The 19,099-nt window shown below is 43.1% G+C and overlaps 1 protein-coding gene across 3 annotated transcripts in view; it reads left to right on the forward strand.

The window, feature by feature from the left end:
• Nucleotides 1-19,099, forward strand: part of zfpm1 (zinc finger protein, FOG family member 1) — a 93,480-nt gene that overhangs the window by 30,443 nt on the left and 43,938 nt on the right. For all 3 annotated transcript variants that reach the window (XM_068313044.1, XM_068313042.1, XM_068313043.1), the window contains exon 2: nt 13,656-13,802. In XM_068313044.1, the coding sequence (XP_068169145.1) occupies nt 13,656-13,802 (147 nt within the window). The remainder of the gene's footprint in view (nt 1-13,655; nt 13,803-19,099) is intronic.

A 19,099-nucleotide genomic window follows, 5' to 3' on the forward strand; every position in this document is an offset into this window, starting at 1 on the left:
AACTAACAGCGAGTCAGGTGACTGAACATGACACCCTCGGCGTCCTTGACTGTCAGCTCTGTGACTGACATGTTAAATTCATGTGTTCCTCCATCCGTTACGAAGAGTGAAAGTGATGAAGAGTAGCTCAGGTGTTGGTCTGTCCTGCTGATCCAACAACAGGTGAGGGTCAGAGGAAGCAGCTGTTGGTGGTCCCATTGGGCTCATGCAGACTTTTTTCCAGGTTTGTGCTTAAGGTCTGGGTCAGATTTTAGGTTTACCTTAGCTGAGCATAAAAACAAGAAAATCGGGGTTCTGTCGAAAATGTGAAAAAACATCTTTTAAATTTCTAAAGCTCAACAAATACCATTTTTTTCAAGATTTCATTTTGAGTTCTAGGAAATAGTGATCAGTAATATGTTAATAAATCATTTTGAAATGTGTAGTCAGGTGTACTGATCAAAAATAAATAAATCACAAGTAGCTCAACATAAACAGACAGGATAAAGTAGCTGGTAGTCAGAGGCTACCCCGACCCCCACGACCCTCATGACCCCCAGGGGTGGTTGAAACACGTCGATGGGCACCGATTTTTATTTGCATGACTTCATTTGAAATGGAACTGCTATTTATCTGTTGTGAGAATTACAGCGAAAATAGAACATTTGTGTTTATTATTAAATTTCTAGAAATCATCTGACCTCGACGGGGTGGGGGTCATAAGACATGATGTGTCTCATGACCCCCACCTCAGTTTGGGAAGCCCTCCGTGATCATTATAGAGAATATGCTTATTTTTTGTCATTAGCTTGTGTAAAGTCTCCGTAGTGTATACCACACACACACACACTCACACACACACACACACACACACACACACACACACACACACACACACACACACACACACACACACACACACACACACACACACACACACACACACACACACACACACACATAAAACACAAACACACACACACACTTGCATTGTCATTCGTGTTATTGTCTCTATTTTCCTTTCCTCCAACAGTGTGTTTAGTCTGAACCCAACAGTAACAACAGTGTGTGTGTGTGTGTGTGTGTGTGTGTGTGTGTGTGTGTGTGTGTGTGTGTGTGTGTGTGTGTGTACAGTAGACAAGACGTTTCAGGGTTAGACAAACTAAAGCCTACAGGAGGATGACTGTTGTAGTGAAACTGAAGACAGACGAACATGTGAACCCAGAAAGAGATGAAAAAACACTCGTAGCTGTTTTTCGAACTTGGACACAACTCGACACAAAAAACGTTTTCCGTCTCACTAGTTTCCACGGCGATGCAGTGATGTGAACTCAGAGCTGGTTCGTGTCAGAGATGCTGTACAGACAGGGAGGGAGTCTGCCTCTCTTCCCTCCTGCATTCCTCCGTAATCGCTCATCTGCCTCCCGTTTTTATTCAGGGCTGAGATCAAGGAGAAATGACTGAATTCAGGTTAAATCATACAAACACTAATCACAGAGAGTCGAAATAAACCAGTTGAAGACAGATTATGCCATAGCTGCAAGCATTCAAGCTCTTGTTTCACTAACATCTCAGACTGGGATTTGCTGCAGACTTTGTTGGTTAAATGTTCGATGTGATCAATGCATTTTTTTAAAATGTGATTTTGGATTTGCACTGCTGACCGGAAGAATATCAGACTGTCAGAAGTAGTAGGTCTATTTGTTGTAGTGAATTTATACTAATATTTTTATCTAAAAGAACAAACAACACAATATCTACTTTTGACGGTACAGTGATCCCTCGTTACTCATGTTTAAAGCGTGAAAAACAAAATTCCATGATATAGCGACAAACCATTTCATTATTTACGGTAATTTAAACATTTATGACCCTCTTTATGAACCCTGAATTTGCAACTGAAGTATCTGTTTTTTCATTTAGCCACTGGAACAAATGCTAGCTTATTTTTATTTTTTTCCCCCACATGCAGTTTATGGCCCCTCAACGGTGACTCAGTGTTCAGTGATCTCAAACGCTCGTTGCTCCGGGGCCTCTTTAGCGGGGCTACTCCGCTGGGCTGCTGACAGAGCTCAGAGGATCTGTTGTTTTTGGCTGCTGTCACCTGAAGCCTTGATCTTCTCATGAAAAGACCCCAAGGCTGCAGGATTCCTGCAAAACACAGGAAGGCTTTAAGTTCAAGTGCAACTTCATCTCCAAGTGATGAAGAGTCACTGGATGTGACTTTACCCACCAGTGTGTCAGCATTAGTGACTTTACCCACCAGTGTGTCAGCATTAGTGACTTTACCCACCAGTGTGTCAGCATTAGTGACTTTACCCACCAGTGTGTCAGCATTAATGACTTTACCCACCAGTGTGTCAGCATTAGTGACTTTACCCACCAGTGTGTCAGCATTAGTGACTTTACCCATCAGTGTGTCAGCATTAGTGACTTTACTCACGAGTGTGTCAGCATTAGTGACTTTACCCATCAGTGTGTCAGCATTAGTGACTTTACCCACCAGTGTGTCAGCATTAGTGACTTTACCCACCAGTGTGTCAGCATTAGTGACTTTACCCACCAGTTAGTCAGCATTAGTAACTTTACCCATAAGTGTGTCAGCATTAGTGACTTTACCCACCAGTGTGTCAGCATTAGTGACTTTACCCACCAGTGTGTCAGCATTAGTGACTTTACCCACCAGTGTGTCAGCATTAGTGACTTTACCCACCAGTTAGTCAGCATTAGTAACTTTACCCATAAGTGTGTCAGCATTAGTGACTTTACCCACCAGTGTGTCAGCATTAGTGACTTTACCCACCAGTGTGTCAGCATTAGTGACTTTACCCACCAGTGTGTCAGCATTAGTGACTTTACCCACCAGTGTGTCAGCATTAGTGACTTTACCCACCAGTGTGTCAGCATTAGTGACTTTACCCACCAGTGTGTCAGCATTAGTAACTTTACCCACCAGTGTGTCAGCATTAGTGACTTTACCCATCAGTGTGTCAGCATTAGTGACTTTACTCACGAGTGTGTCAGCATTAGTGACTTTACCCATCAGTGTGTCAGCATTAGTGACTTTACCCACCAGTGTGTCAGCATTAGTGACTTTACCCACCAGTGTGTCAGCATTAGTGACTTTACCCACCAGTTAGTCAGCATTAGTAACTTTACCCATAAGTGTGTCAGCATTAGTGACTTTACCCACCAGTGTGTCAGCATTAGTGACTTTACCCACCAGTGTGTCAGCATTAGTGACTTTACCCACCAGTGTGTCAGCATTAGTGACTTTACCCACCGGTGTGTCAGCATTAGTGACTTTACCCATCAGTGTGTCAGCATTAGTGACTTTACCCACCAGTGTGTCAGCATTAGTGACTTTACCCACCAGTGTGTCAGCATTAGTGACTTTACCCACCAGTGTGTCAGCATTAGTGACTTTACCCACCAGTGTGTCAGCATTAGTAACTTTACCCACCAGTGTGTCAGCATTAGTGACTTTACCCACCAGTGTGTCAGCATTAGTGACTTTACCCACCAGTGTGTCAGCATTAGTGACTTTACCCACCAGTGTGTCAGCATTAGTGACTTTACCCACCAGTGTGTCAGCATTAGTGACTTTACCCACCAGTGTGTCAGCATTAGTGACTTTACCCACCAGTGTGTCAGCATTAGTGACACACTAATGTGTGTCTGTGAGTGTGTGTGTCTGTGTCTGTGAGCGTGTGTGTGTCTGTGTCTGTGAGTGTGTGTGTCTGTGTCTGTGACTGTGTGTGAATTCTCACCATTTCACTCAAGGCCAAGTCACCGGAGAGGAACAGAGATATGAAAAGCAACAAAACTGGCTCTGATATGATTTGAGGATGGAGCGATGATGGTTAGACTTCACATAATATATGACCTTGTGTGTGTGTGTGTGTGTGTGTGTGTGTGTGTGTGTGTGTGTGTGTGTGTGTGTGCGCGCTCCATTCTTCAGTGAGTGTGTTGGTTCCCACCGATCATTTATAGTATTCGGCACCAATTTGCCATAATGGAACTATTCAGCTTTGTGTGTGTGTGTGTGTGTGTGTGTGTGTGTGTGTGTGTGTGTGTGTGTGTGTGTGTGTGTGTGTGTGTGTGTGTGTGTGTGTGTGTGTGTGTGTGTGTACACACACTTCAACATTGTGTCGTTTGCTCTACTTCTGGCCTTGCAGAGTTGCTGGATGTGTGTGTGTGTGTGTGTGTGTGTGTGTGTGTGTGTGTGTGTGTGGTTAGGTGGGTGTTGTAGATAGGAGATTCAGTAAGAAATGGAATCAGCCCCTCCTCCCTCTGTGGATCTTAGGACGGTGGGAAAGTTCAAATCTGCTGCTATTTTCTATCTCTTATCGGTCGGCTTATCGGCTGGCTTCTCGTCTGCATGCCTGGCTTCAATAGTCCAGGGTCTCGGCTCAGGCTGCGTGGCAACAGTTCTCTATCCCCCTCTCCGAACACCTCCCCTCTTTATTCTTCTACTTCCTCAAACACCACCTGTTCTTCCACCCTTTTCTCATCTCCTTATTGTCATTGCCATTAAAAAGACAACTGGAGTGTAATGTTTCAGCTTAAGACCGGAATACATTTTTGTGAGATGAGCAAACAGAGAGAAATATTCAATGAATGATGAAAAAGAATGAATTGTTAGAACTGTTTTTCTGTCGTCTGAGGAGTGAAAATGTTGAAGAATGGTTCTCATCCATCTTTTTTAGGGCCACTTGAAATGGGGTAATGTCATCTATTTAAGAGAATGACTGGTTATTTCTAAATTACAGTCATGTGATCTTGCTGGAGCTGCTTGTAAATGAATAACTAAAATAGACCGGTCACATTTTTTCAACCGCCGCATGTGATGAAAACTAGAAACCTCAAATTTCTCTTTGCATAGTTTAAAGACTGTTTCCCTGTTGAGTCAAACTGGTCTGTGAGCTGTGGTGTGAGGGACTACGGGGGGAGGTGCTACAGGCAGGTGTACCTGTCTGATTTAGACGGGTTTGACTCCACCGTTAGTGGAATTTTCCCTTTGCCATACAGTGAAAGCATTCAGACAGAAGAGGAGGCGCTGTGCCAAGTGTTCCCCGATGAAGATGCTCTGCATTCAGCGCCTGGAGGGAATGAGATCTTACACATTTTCTGGCCAGCCTGTGTGGTTGTTTGTTGGATCTCTTTCTTAGAGTAAAAGTAAATACGTCACATTGAGGAGGCTGTCTCTAGTCTAGATGACACACAGGTACTCCTCAACATATGAACACCATTGGCTCCGAGAGGTTGTTTGTAAGCTGAATTGTTTTCTAAGTCGTTATTTATTGAATTTCAATTTATAATCTCCATTTGAGGTCATTTAAGTGTCATGACTATTAATACAAAATTGTTATTCCCTAAGATTTAACAGAAACAGTAACAGGACATAAAAACAACACATGAATGAAATAAAATACAGGTACAGGTCATTTAGAGTTCAGTCGTTCTTGATTATATGTCGGTTTTCAAAGAAAAAAAATTAACAGAAAAATATAAATATTTTGTTTCATGGCTTAATGTCTGTCCACTACAAATATTGGACTCTTAAAATCACTAGAAAACCTTTAAACACATATATTAAATTACTGTACAATAAATAATAATAAAAACATATATTAAAATACATGTGCATAGTTCCAATATCTATTGTTTGGCGTCACCACTGATTCACGTTACTGTTGTGAACTCAGATTAGTTTTGCTCCTTATAGTTTAATCTTTGAGTAGAAGAAGGAAAGACAAGGAACTCTCGACCATTTTTTAAGCGCATCCAACAACAGTCAGCTGTTCATGCTGACGATCCAATGTACAGTATTGTAGCACATAGCATGTAGCATGTAGCTTACCTTTAGAGTGAAAGAAGAGGTGGAAGGAGGAGTTATTGTGGGTCAGAGTTATCATCAGAGAGATGGTCACCACTACCGCTATCTTCACTAGCCTTTCCTTATCATCCATGATAAACAGTAAAGTATCCAAGGTACGAAGCCTGACCCTCTGAGACGCTCACAGAGACAACAACAAACAACAACAAGACGGGGACACAAGTGTTGGAGATGTGTGAACGCAGCGGTGCTGCCCCCTTGGGGGGTTGTGGCAGAAAGGGGAACTGCAGGACAATAGTCGATATGGTGGGACATGTTTGTTCATATCTGTGAATGTTCGCAAGTCGAATATTAGTAAGTTAAGGTCTACCTGTAGATTGTTAAACATTTTTTTAATCTTGTCCTTAGGTTTTAAATATGCAGTGTGTTAATAAGGACTGGATTAAGTGTCCAGGTTCTGGATGAGGTTTTTGTCCTCGCTACCCAGCAGGTTCATGACACTCATGCTGAGCTTCTGTGGTTGAAACTTAACATGGAAAATAAAGTGAAGAGTTTGATCAAATATAAATCTGTGGTAGATATTCTCTGTAGACACACCGTCATTCCCTCATGTCTTATCGTCACACACACAGATTGAACGCACAACGTCTTTTCGCTGTGTTCAGGCTGCACTGCTGCTCCTCTGTGATGTTCTGTATGTGGGAGTGAGGCGTCCTTGAGAAACATGAAGTGTCCGCGGGGCTGAGTGCATCTGAAGTGCTGCCAGAGAAAAACGGTTGTGAAACAGAACACCAGGAGGAAAGAAGTGATCCAACACGTCAACAGGTTTCTCCTCGCTATGCATTATGTAGGAAACATGTGAGAGGGTCCAGCGATGACAGGACGACAGAAAAGAAGGTTGCAAAAGAAGAGGAAAAGTGGACGTTTGTTTACACAGTCAGTGTGTTTCATGTTTGAACTCAATTTGTCAGTGCTCTCTGTTGGACAAACCGGGAAACAACGGCTCATTTTTGAAAGACTACAAACGTTAGAGCGGAGTTAGGCAGGCTGAGGATGAAGATGGAGGAGGGAAGAGCAGCCTCACGTTTAAGAATTAGCTTCTACGCAGCTGTTTGAGGAAACAGATTTTCAAACATAGGAGGGTTCAATGCTCAGTGTGTCAGTCGCTTGGGTCTTGGAGCCACAGGGCAGGTTAAAGCCTGAGGAGCTGGGTGATGCAGAGGAAGTGGAATGACATCATTCCTGTCTGCTGAACAGTAGCACACATCAGCATCTGTTTGTCGGATCGCCAGGCTCCGCTGCAACTCTTTCTTTAGGATTGCTTCCCATCCTCAACCGTGTGTGTGTCTGAACACGCTCCTCTACTGCATCCCTATGGGTGTGATGAAGAGAGCCCAACACCCTCCTCATCCCCGTCCTCCTGCACATCAGATGCTTTTTTCTGTTATGTATAATAGGTAGTTGTTTTTAAGAATGAATTTACACTTGAGTTTGAATTCAATCACACATTAACGTATTTATCACACATGTTTCCACAATTTTAGTCAAGAAATCACAAATTGGAGTGAAAGTTTTCAACTCTGGGTCGGATTGTCATGTGATGAATATGTGTGTAATGCTACACAAAGAGACTGTATAGTGGTCAGGGCCTTGTACCTCTGGTGGTCCAGCTCATACTTTGTGCCTCTGGTGGTCCAGCTCATACCTCTGGTGGTCCAGCTCATACCTCTGGTGGTCCAGCTCATACTCTGTCAGTGGAGCCTAACTTTTCTTTCCTTAGAACATTTGCTATAGGTGTGTGCGTATGTGCTTGCGTGTGTGTGTGTGTGTGCATGCGCTCCACTGTATTTTTGATGGTGTACAGTACCGGTCAGCCTGCACCTGGAACACGGCAGGACTGCTATCAGGTCAAGCAACACAGTGTTCCAACATGGAAAGCAGCAGCAGGGAGATTTATTTCAGCAGACGGCGGCTGAGCGCTCCTCCTGAGAGGCGCCGGACTATCAGATAGGACCGCTGCGAAGAGGCTGCTGATCCTCTCCTCCAGGGCTAGTTTTTCTCCCCGGGGGGCATGAAGGATACGCTGACATCGGACCATCCATCACAGCGTGATTCCAGGCGGTTTGGGCATACATGTTGCTGCTATCGCTCCTGCCTCCCTCCTCATGCCCAAGAAGCAAATATCTCCTAAGAGGAGGAGAGAAACTAATTGTTACTGCATGGTGTCAGGTCTCTCCTTCTTTTTCCATTACACTCATCCCTTCTTTCTATCTCCTTCTCTATCTCCCCCCCTCTCCAAAGGTTCATCCCATCCAGTCGCACCCAGTACCTTTATCAGACAGACGGCTCTACTCATTAAGGAGTTAATTTTCTCACTCCTATCTCAGATTAGAATAGTCAACCTAAAGCACTGTGAATTCTTTAAATTTTCTTCCTTGTTATCAAAAAGAGAGAGGGAGGAAAAAATGGGAATGGAGGGATGTTTAATCGGTTAAGTAGTCTTCCTGGGGAACAGATTTCTCTCTCTCTCTTTTTCTCTTCCCAGCAATGTAAAGAAATCTCAGCAAAAGCCGGCCCAGCTCAGTAATTCCATTTTTAAAGCATGAGTATGGAGGAAGGAGGGAGGTGGTGGTGGAGGAGGAGGAGGAGAGAGGGTGGCGGAGAGGGAGGGAAGAGAGAAGGGGAGAAAAAAAACGACTTGATGAAATTCCGCTATCAGCTCCGAACCAATATGCAAAATATCTCACTAGAAATCAAATAGCTATTATGTTTTCATTTCCACGTCGGCGTATTTGCTTAATGAAGAGGAGACAGATCAGACCGGCAGAGAGAGTCTGCAGGAGCCGATAACCGCCAACGGCTCCCAGCTATCCGCACAGAGTGACGCTCCCAGTCACCACACTTTCACCGGAAAAAAAAGAGAAAGAGATGGAGGGGAGGAGGAGAGCCAGAAGAGGGAGGGAGGGAGGGAAGGTGATGGAGTATAAGGAAGAGAGAAAATGTGTGAGTGATATTGAAAGGGGACGGAGGAAAGGAAAGAGGGTGAGGAATGGAGAGATAATGACGGAGGAGGAAGCCAGAATTTAGAGGATGGATGGAGAGAGAGATGAGGGACGAGAGAGGAGGTGTTTCATTGAAAGTGTTTTTTTTTAAATGTTATAAAATGTGTAAAATTGGTTTCAATTCTCACATCCAGACCTTTATGTGTCCTAAAGACTTCCTTTAAGGAGTGAACATAGGAAATGGAGAAAAGGCCTCAATGTCTTGCTTCGTGCTGCGATCAGGAGCACCGGCTCGCTCCTCTATCAACAGTTTAATGAGTGATTAGCAGCTTTATGTTCTACCTTTCTTCTTCCTTTCATTTCTATAGTCTGTACATTTCTGATTCTCATCGGCATTTGCTGTTTATTTCTTTAGAGCGTGGAAACAAACACAAAAATCACAAAATGTGTGTTGGTCTTTAAATGACACTACAATTCAGCTCCATGAACAATAAGACCGCTGTAATTCAGATTCTTCATTTGTAAAGCAGAGCTACAATGACTACATTAACTGATCTGTCAGTCGTCAGACATTTAGGTGTCGCTCATGTTAAAACGTCAGACGTGCTCTGGTCCGAGCTTCTGAATTCAATGTATCTAATAAAAATAATCAGTAGTTGCCGCCGTATAGCAGTTTGAAAACATGTACAATCATCCCTAGCGCATTTACGCATCAAGAGTCGCGATTTCACCTCATCGCGGATTTTAGTAGGTAGTCATGTGATACCGTACAGGCATTCTATTGGCCGACGGCGTGCGCTACGTTCCGTGAGTCTCGGAACGCAGCGCACTTCCATGAGACACAAAACTGTTTTAAACAGCCTATCAGATTGAGGGAAAAGGTAATACAGATACGAGGTGGTTTGATATCAATATGGGGAGGGTTCGTAAATGTTTATATAACCGTAAATAATAAAATAAATAGTTTGTCGCTATATCGCGGAATTTCGTTTTTCACACATGGTTCCTGGAACGCATTAACCACCAGTAACGAGGGATTACTGCATGTCTGTAGTGGTTGTGTGGTTGAAGGCCAGAAATTTTAATTTAATTTTCAATTTTAATTTTTACAAATTTAATTTGTAAAAAAATGTCATTTAATTTAATTTAAAATTTAAAAATGTAATTAAAAAATATTAAATTTTAAATTAAATTAAATTTGACTCCCTGTTACTACTTCCTGTGGTTCTGCCTGTGTTGTACTGCCTGTTGTACTGCCTGTTGTACTGCCTGTTTACCGTGGGTCAGAGAGGACTGCAATTCCATCTGTGCTCTATGTCGTGCATATATGGTACATTTGACATTAAAGCTGACTTTGACTTTGACTTTATTAACTGTACTAATCCCCAAGGGGAAATGACAAATCAGCCTCAGAGCGTCTCAGTGATGTTTTCTTGCTGCGCTCCAGGAGCCTGACTGTCATCACATTATCCAGACGCTCAGCAGCGACGGTACAAATCTGTAGCTCTAGAGTTCCGGTCGGCACCTCAGGATCTGAAGGCTGCTTTTTGACGGATATGGTGGCCTGTGTGGACGGTCGCCATTGTGTGTGGGCTGATGGGCGGTGACCACAAAGCTGTGATGACAGCCCGTGTAGCACTTTAAACATGGGGCCCATGTTTAAAGTGCAAAGTTGATTAAAAGTATTTCCTGAGCAGCAGGCAGTTGTGTTTCCTCTGATCCATAAGTGGCCCCCCTCTCAGGATGCGACTCCCTGTCAGGTAGCTTCGTTTCTCTGGAGAGCTCCCACAATCCTCCTCTCCTGCCTGCTCCCATCTCCTTTCTTTCTCTAAATATCCTCTTTTAATGTGTCTCCTCACAAGTCTGTGATTTTGCGATACAAGCCTGCCTCTCCTTCTCCTGCTTTCAGGTCTAATGTATTTTTCCGTGCGGCGGGTTATTAGCGTAAGAGCAGCGAGGCCTGCGTCTGTTTAATCAGACTTGTTGAGCACGCAGGTTTGATGTGTGTTGTCTCTGTGTTTAATCAGCGAGCTGCTTGCCGCACGTTTGATGTGGACGGCGAGTTAATAAAGCAGTATCTGTGGCGCCTTCATCAGCAGCAGCACTTTGTTCCGCTCCTCTTCCAGACAGACAGCTGCCTCCTCTGCTGCCACAGCTGGAGGAACGCTCCCTCAGCCGGGACTAGTTCTCATCCAACTTTAGTGTTTTTAACACCCTTATTTGAGGGATTGTTTTGCCATAAATAGAGACAAAATTGACAAATGTCCTCTGTCCTCATGTGTATTTTTGTCTCTTTTCTTGCCACAGTGATCCGTCATTACTCGCTGTTAATGCGTTCCAGGGACAGCCCACAAAAGCGAAATTCTGCGATAGAGCGTCAAACTATTTATTATATTATTTAGGGTAATTTAAATGTTTAAGAACCCTTTCCATACTGACATTAAACCACCTTCTATCTGTATTACACTTTCCCACACTCATATAGACTGTTTAAAACACTTTTGTGTTTCATGGAAGTGCGCTGCATTCCGTGAGTCTCTGGAAGTAGCTGAAGTAGCTGCCCACCGCTCTACCTCTCATTATCCTGTGTGTGTGTGTGTGTGTGTGTGTGTGTGCGCGCGCGCGCATGTGTCTAATAATGTTGTTTTGATTTTTTTCAAATCCTGTATCAAAAAGAAAAACACAGAAAAAAAAGCTTCTTTTGTTGAACTAAAGATGTTGAACACAACTTTCCGTCTTCTATGAACATTAGAATAACCAGATCCCGTTTCCATGGTTCCCTAATTTGAAAAGTTCAGTGTGCTTCTGGGTATGTCTCATCCTCCAGACACACACATGTCGCCAATGCATTCCTGATTTTTTTTCTCCGTCTCTTCAATGACTTCAGTCTATTTTTCCTCTGGATATCAGCGTGTAACAATTAACGAGGCTCTACATTTAAAAAAATGGAGTAGAATATGACACACTTATCGCGTGAGCCCTGCTATCCTTTCTGCAAACTATCCGCGACAGGAAGAGAAGTGGAAAGAAAGAATATTTCTCCTTGGATGAAAGAAGGGACAAAGTGGAGCTGAAACTTTTTCTGCACCATTTGATGTCTGAAAGCAGTGATGCAGCGATTGATTCATTAAACCAGAGCTGTAATGAGGAGAGAAATCATAATTCAAACTTACATTTAAACAAGAAATATAATTGGAATTTTATACAGAGAAATCCCTTTGTACAATTATGATTAAAGGGAAATTAATTGTATGAAAATGTCCTTATAGATACTGAAAATTAGATCTAGCAAAGCTCAGGCGACAGAGCTAATTCTAAAAATATTGTGTACAGGATCGATCTTCCGTTCTCTTCTACGATTTTTGTTAACGTCCAAATCTTGCTGTGTTAATTTTATCTGAAATTAGAGTGAACTAGCAGGCGTGGAAGTTGAAATTAGCCTAAAGATGTTTCATTTACAAAGACAGAAACACTTTGTCAGCCGGCGATTGTTTCCCAGCATTATCTCCGTCTGCTTTTAATTGCTTTGGAAGTGAAATTAACAGAATTAGAAAAATTGCCTCTCCCTTTTTCTACAAGCTTCTTTATTCATGGGTATTGTTGTGTGCTTTGTATAGATTATAGAGTCCTTTTGTTCCAGTATTGTAAATATATACGCCCCCCAGTCACGGCTTTAGCTCCGAAACAATCCCTCTGTTCGTTCAACACAAACTCATGAAAATTAATTTACAGTCCGTCTTGACTGGGGGAGAAAGGCGTTTTTCTCTCAGTATTAATTTCACTGTAATTTAGCAATTCAACAACAATGGACCCACCCTCCTTGACTTTCCAGTACACCACTATGATGTGTGTGTCTGCCTCTGACAGCCCATAATTCTCTTTTAGGAAATGGAACCCCGCGTTAATAATTCTGTCCTGGACTCCTCTCAGGAACGGAGAATAAATGGCGTTTGTCCGATGAAGAGGAATAAAATTGAGTGCCTTCAGTAATCACCAGACATGAATACTCAGTCTTACACACAGACAGGAGTACGACACCATATTGGAAGGTCCAGAGCTCTTAATCTACTAAAACAGTCTGCTGTGTTCATCTTATAGAAGGATTGTTATTAATGAAGCAATTTGAAAAAAGTCACATTAAATCCATATTAACTGACTCAATTTTTTTTGTGGGGGGCGTAATCTTCAAACGGGCTAAAATAGATCAAAAGTACTGTATAATTACTGTGGTCAGCAGGGATTATGAAACTGTAATTGATACAGATCAGCCCAACACTAATCACTCTTTTAGTTACAATTTTAGGTATACTGTAATTTGCCTTTAAGGTCCCCCTTGGCTTCTTGCTATTAATCTTCTGGATTAGACCGTTCAGCGTGTCCAATTCTTGAAACCGTTTTTTAAGTGCAGTTAAATAAATGGATCAGTGTATTCAGGGTATTTTCCATCTTTCTGCAGTACAACATAATCAAAGGGGCTTGTTTAACAATCTCACATCCTTCTTCCCCCCTCCTGCACCAATCAGTGGAGGTTTGAGGCCCGGGGGAACCGGCCCGGTCCGTTCACCGACTCATTGGTGTTGAATCACTCTGGTTGATCACAGCAGTTTGCTTCAGATCACGACATCTGTCGGGATGTGCTCACACCAGTCTGGGTCAGGGTTAGGGCCCATATCCATACATCATGGGTATTAATTATTGATCTGAATCTATGCGCTTTTTGTCGCTGTCATGTTGAGGATCTTGGCACAAGATGTTTGTCGTCCATATGAAAAGTGTTTCTAAAGAGCAGCAGAATGCTGTATAAAACACATTTTCCCCTCGTCTTTGTCTTGCAGGTTCCCTCGGGGATCTCGACGGCGTTGAAGAAAACACAGCCGACAACCTGAGCCTGTCAGGAGAGGAGGGGGGCGTCTCGGACCCGGACGATTCGGCAGAAGGCGACAGCTCCAGCCCCCCGCCGTACACGCCGCTCTACAACGAAGGTGAGAAGACGAACGAACAATGTTGTCCACATGTCTAGTTTCTAGCGGGGTGTGGAAAGAAGAGCTGTGGTGATGATCTATAGTTGTTTCATTTCAAACATTTTAACTCAATTCTTCCAATAAAACAGTCAGTGTATAGAATATTATAATATAAATACATATATCTGTGTGCTGCAGTTGGGCCGAGGCGTCATTCATTTCTAGGACCGCTACTCATGAAGAATTCCAAGGGTTTGAAATCACCTGTTTCTTCTGCAGTGTTTTCAAACCAAACCAGATTGGATCATGACCCCCCCCCATTTGATAATGTTTTCTACCACGACACCCATCAGGCATGGAACTTTTGTGAAACCCGTGATGGAAATTGTCCTATAAACTGTTATTTTGTTGTTTGTGGAGTTGTTGTGAAATGACAGTGGCGTGAAAAAGCTTGATTTCCTCTTATTTTAGTACTTCACAAAAACTAAATTTGACATCAAGGGAATACAGCCTGGGTAAACACACACACTAAAAAAAAAAAGTAAGTTAAAAAAAAGTAAACACAAAAAGGTAAAGAAAGTCAAGTAAAAACGTGAACCCAAAAGTAAAGAAAACACAAACACAGTCCCCTGTGTGTTGCGGTGGTGGAATTGTGACCCAATTGCCGCCCCACTAGAGGGTTTGTGGGGCGGCTTCTGGACTTTTGAGTTGGTCCCTCTAACCTGTGTGGTTCAATCCTTCAGAGCCAATCAGAAGTGATTTCCCAGAACTCTGGGATCATTGCGTTTCTGGATGACCTGGTTCTGGAATTTTCTAGAGACAAGACTTCATTTTTCTTCTAATAATTGGAAGTTGTCCCGATCCTGAAGCAGCAAAGCTATTTTTGGTGTTGAATGTTGTGCTGGTTTGGGCCAAATGTAATGGGACATCCGTCATCAAGAAATCAAAGTCTGTAAAACTCTGTGGCACCGGCCCAAGGCTCTTCTGTGGCTTTAGCTGAGCCGCTGCCCAGCGAGAACATCTTCATGCTGCGGAGGATGTCCTGGACGGCTGGTAGGAATCGGACCTCCGGTGCTTCCTGCCTGATGTCAGAGTAAGCTCCACTCCCTGAAACCTAAACAGGAGAATCCAATAGACAATAGATAATCAGAAAGGGAAGAAGGTGCGTTATGGGATGTTTTAATGACACAGTTTGTTCTCTATGCTGAAGAGCGTCAGCGTATTGCACCCTTCCCTCGGCCTCTTCCACATCATCAGCCATGTTTCTACAGTAGCCCAGAATGGACAAACTAAATATTGCGTTTGATGATCCGATCCTGGACTCAGGACTTAAATCCAACCTGAGCTGTGATTTTATTAACAGCTTGATGTCGTGACACAGAGCTGGAGGGTAGAGGAAGGTTCTCTTTAGTGTCTTAAGTCTCATCTCTTAGGTCGGTCTTATGTTCTGTCAGTGACAGAGAGCTTCTGGCCTCACCTACTGTATATTTTAGGGATGCACAAGTGAATTTCAGTGTCCAGTAGTACCTTGAGATACGAGCTGCTCAACATACGAGTTTTTTGGAGATATGAGTTTAATCTGTTCTGTGACTGAGCTCCTAAGTCACCATTTAAAATAACTAGCATCATTTGAATCCATTCCAGAGCCCACAGATTTTTGTTTCTACCAAGAAAAACACTGATCTGTGGGCATTCAGCATTCAGATCTCGTTCCATACTAATTTTGTTTGTTACAATACATAAAGGACACACTTCTGGACTATAATTCACAGACATGGGGACGATCCACACTTCTAGTTCCCCAGCAGTTGTTAATGGCTGCTAGCAGATTTATCTCCTCATTAAGAATTAAAGTCTCTGTCCTGCCTACCTGTTATCCAGCAGGAGACAACAAGCAGACGCCTGGAGAACGCTGAAGAACCTTTATGAGGTCACAGGTGTCCACATGCGTCGCTCTTTTATCTGCATTGTGCCTAAACAAATAAAAAGAATGTGCCAGTTCAATCTTGGCTCCTGTGAATCTGCTCCCTCATGCACCTCTTATCCTGAGCCTCCCCCCCTTGTACCGTGTGATAGCAAGAGTTTTCACTCATATATTCTTTTGACTTATTCAAGATTTCGCTTGCTGTGTTTTTTTAATCTCCAAAAAAAAATTCCTGCTCTTGTGAAATTTTGGGGCCTGGAAGTGATAAGCGTCTGCTGGTTGGTTCGGTTTGATAAACCCATGGAAATTCTGTCAGGTGCTAATCGAGACGAGATTAGAGATTAGCTTTCGGGGTGAGCTTGTTTGTGTGTGTGTGTGTGTGTGTGTGTGTGTGTGTGTGTGTGTGTGTGTGTGTGTGTGTGTGTGTGTGTGTGTGTGTGTCTGTGACAGAGAGAGGGGGCGGGGTGAGGAGTGGGTGACTTGTGTATTAGATTGTGTGAGAAGAAAGATGAGAAAACTTGGCCAGACTGTCCATGATCACCTCTCTCTTTCTCTCTCTCTCTACCCCCACCCCACTTTTTGCCCACCCTCCCACCCCCCCAGGGTTCCTCGGTTGCCCAGTGCTGCCATTATCAGTTGTCTGTAAATCAGCCATGTTTGACGAACCTGCTCTTTCAACCTGGGATCAATACCAGGTCTTTATCTGGCCAGCTCTGGCTAATAAAGGCAAGGCCTCTTATCCACCATCTGGAAGAGGGAGAGAGAAAGACACACACACACACACACGCACACGCACACACACACACACACACACACACACACACACACACACACACACACACACACACACACACACATTTCCATGGATCTGCGTTAGGAAGTAACTCCTCAGTTGTGTTTTTTTTCCACTCCTTCTTCTAAGAACTGCACTGCCGTTTCCGCGTTCTGCGCACACACACACACACACACACACACACACACACACACACACACACACACACACACACACACACACACACGTGAATGTGTTTTTTGTTGTTTTTGTGTTTTTTTTTAACTATCACTTCTATCGCAGGAAGCCTGATAAATTTGCTCGTGGGCTGACTCGTCAGTACGTTACCTCCTTTTGACCTCTGATCGGCAAATGATGTCTGTAGACAGCCGGTCGTCCTTTAATCTGATCAGTCCGATAGTGAAAGTGTGTGTGATGCACAAACGGAGAAGTGATCAGGTCAGATCTGTTCTGGTTCATCGTGAAACGTCATCCAGACACATGCATGCAGTTGAGCTAAATTGATTAGGTGATTGATCGATTAAGTCTGTCAACACAAAATGTTTGATAGACTGGTGGTTTAAATCATAATAATTTCATCCCCTCAGGTGTTGGTCTCTGTCATTATAAGTTGAATAGGTTGTGGTGTATTTATTGTTTATTCCTATTGTTGAATAAATTTGACATAAAATATTGAAGCAAGTCTTTCTGTGTATTTGCGTTCTGTTTAAACCACTGAGAATAGCTGAATGTCTACATAAAATATATTTAGTACCCTCTGTCTTTGCTTTGTTTCCCTATCAATCTGAAAAATAAGGGAACATTTAAGAACAACAGCAGCCAGAAACTAATTTTTTGTCTTATTTTAATCAGTCGTCAAAAGAAATAAATTGCAAACTGTGGTATTAAAAAGTCTGGACTTTTTTTTATTTTATTTTTTTATATCCAGGCCTTATTATTTTGTCTCTGTTAGCAGGATTCCAAATCAAACTATGACTTAATCAGTTCTGGACAGAGGCTGTTTTTTTTTCCTGACTGAGTTGTCAGGAAATGATCGATAATTTGATAGATAATTAAATTATAATGCAGTTTTGGTATTTATAATTGTGTGCAATGTGGAGCAGATTAAGATAATATCATAGATCTGCTGAGAACTATTTATGGTGCACTATGGTTAGAACAAATTAATCATTTAGGTTATCAGAAGATGTTTTATTCCTCTATTACGGGTGGGGGGGCTGGACAGACGTGTCGGCCTGTCGGCCATTGGCAGAGGTATGCACCCCACTAAGAGCCAATTTTTGTTGTTATCTCTACTTTCTGGACAGATGATACTTTATTCTCTTTGAAAAGAATGCGAAGGCCAGAATGTTCCTCCCTGCTCCTTTCAGGCCTGATGGGAAAAATGTTGTTCTGATGCAGGAGGAGGGATCAGGAGGAGTGAAAAACATCCACGTCTGTTGGGGCTCGTCTTCACGCAAGGTCACCTGGCTAGTTGTGGACGTCGTGCATGTTTAAAGGAAGTCAGTTCTGACTTAACGACTGACTGCAGGAGACTTCCACTTCCTTTTGAATTGAATTCTCCAAGTCAAACTGCAGAAGCCAAATGTGGAACGTCACATGGGAACATACGGGGGGGGCAGAAGGTCACATTACTCCCTAGACAGGAACGAACTGAAACATCTACTGGGTTGTGGTAGTTAGGAAGTGAGATTGTTGGGTGACTTTGCCCTGCAGGTGTGAGGGAGGGAGTGGGGGGCGGTTCATATTATCAGATTGATGGAGACTGTCTGGCTATGGGGGGGAGGAGACGTGGTGGAGGGAGGGGAGGGGAGGGCTGGAGGTTTGGCAGAAAAGTGTCTGTCGACTCCTCCTGATACCTGCCTCCCTGTCTGAGATGATATGGGAGATAATATTGATAATATTAAACGCAATAACTGTGTCTCCAGCTCCCCCCCCCCTCCCTCGCTTCAGCCCCTGCAGGATAAAATCAATATGCCATTCAATGTGATTTATAGCTGAAAATAATGGCAGTGTTTGGCGGTGTGTGTGTGTGTGTGTGTGTGTGTGTGTGTGTGTGTGTGTGTGTGTGTGTGTGTGTGTCAGGGTTGAAAGGTGGGCGTGCCGTGAAGATGGATGGTTTGTGTGTGTTGATTATTTGATGATGCAGATCCAATCTGTGTGTTCCATTAATAACGCCGGATTGAGACCACGTCACACGGTGCAGCGTTTATGACCAGCATCGATCGGCGATATCGCTGTTTATCGGAGCGGGAATGCAAGGGTAAACACGCTTTGTGCAGACAGCTCAGGTGTTATCGGGGAGGGGGCTGAAGATGAGGTAGGATGAATATGGGGGAGGGAGTGCAGAAAAGAAGAGTGAAAAAGGGTAGAAATAAAGAGAAATCAAAAGTTATGAATGGAAAGAAATCACCTTCCCGGTGGAGTTAATGGAACACAACTTGTTGTGCACTGAATATTAAAAGACATCAAAATATAGAAAAGTGTTTGTAATTGAGTACAGTAGGACCTCCAGAAACGAGTTAATTTCTTTGTGACTGAACTCGTAAGTCAAACAAATTTTCTCCATTTTAAATAACTAAATCATTTTAATCCAATCCA

This window comes from Antennarius striatus, chromosome 4 (assembly GCF_040054535.1).
Source record: "Antennarius striatus isolate MH-2024 chromosome 4, ASM4005453v1, whole genome shotgun sequence".
NCBI classification, from domain to species: Eukaryota; Metazoa; Chordata; class Actinopteri; order Lophiiformes; family Antennariidae; genus Antennarius; species Antennarius striatus.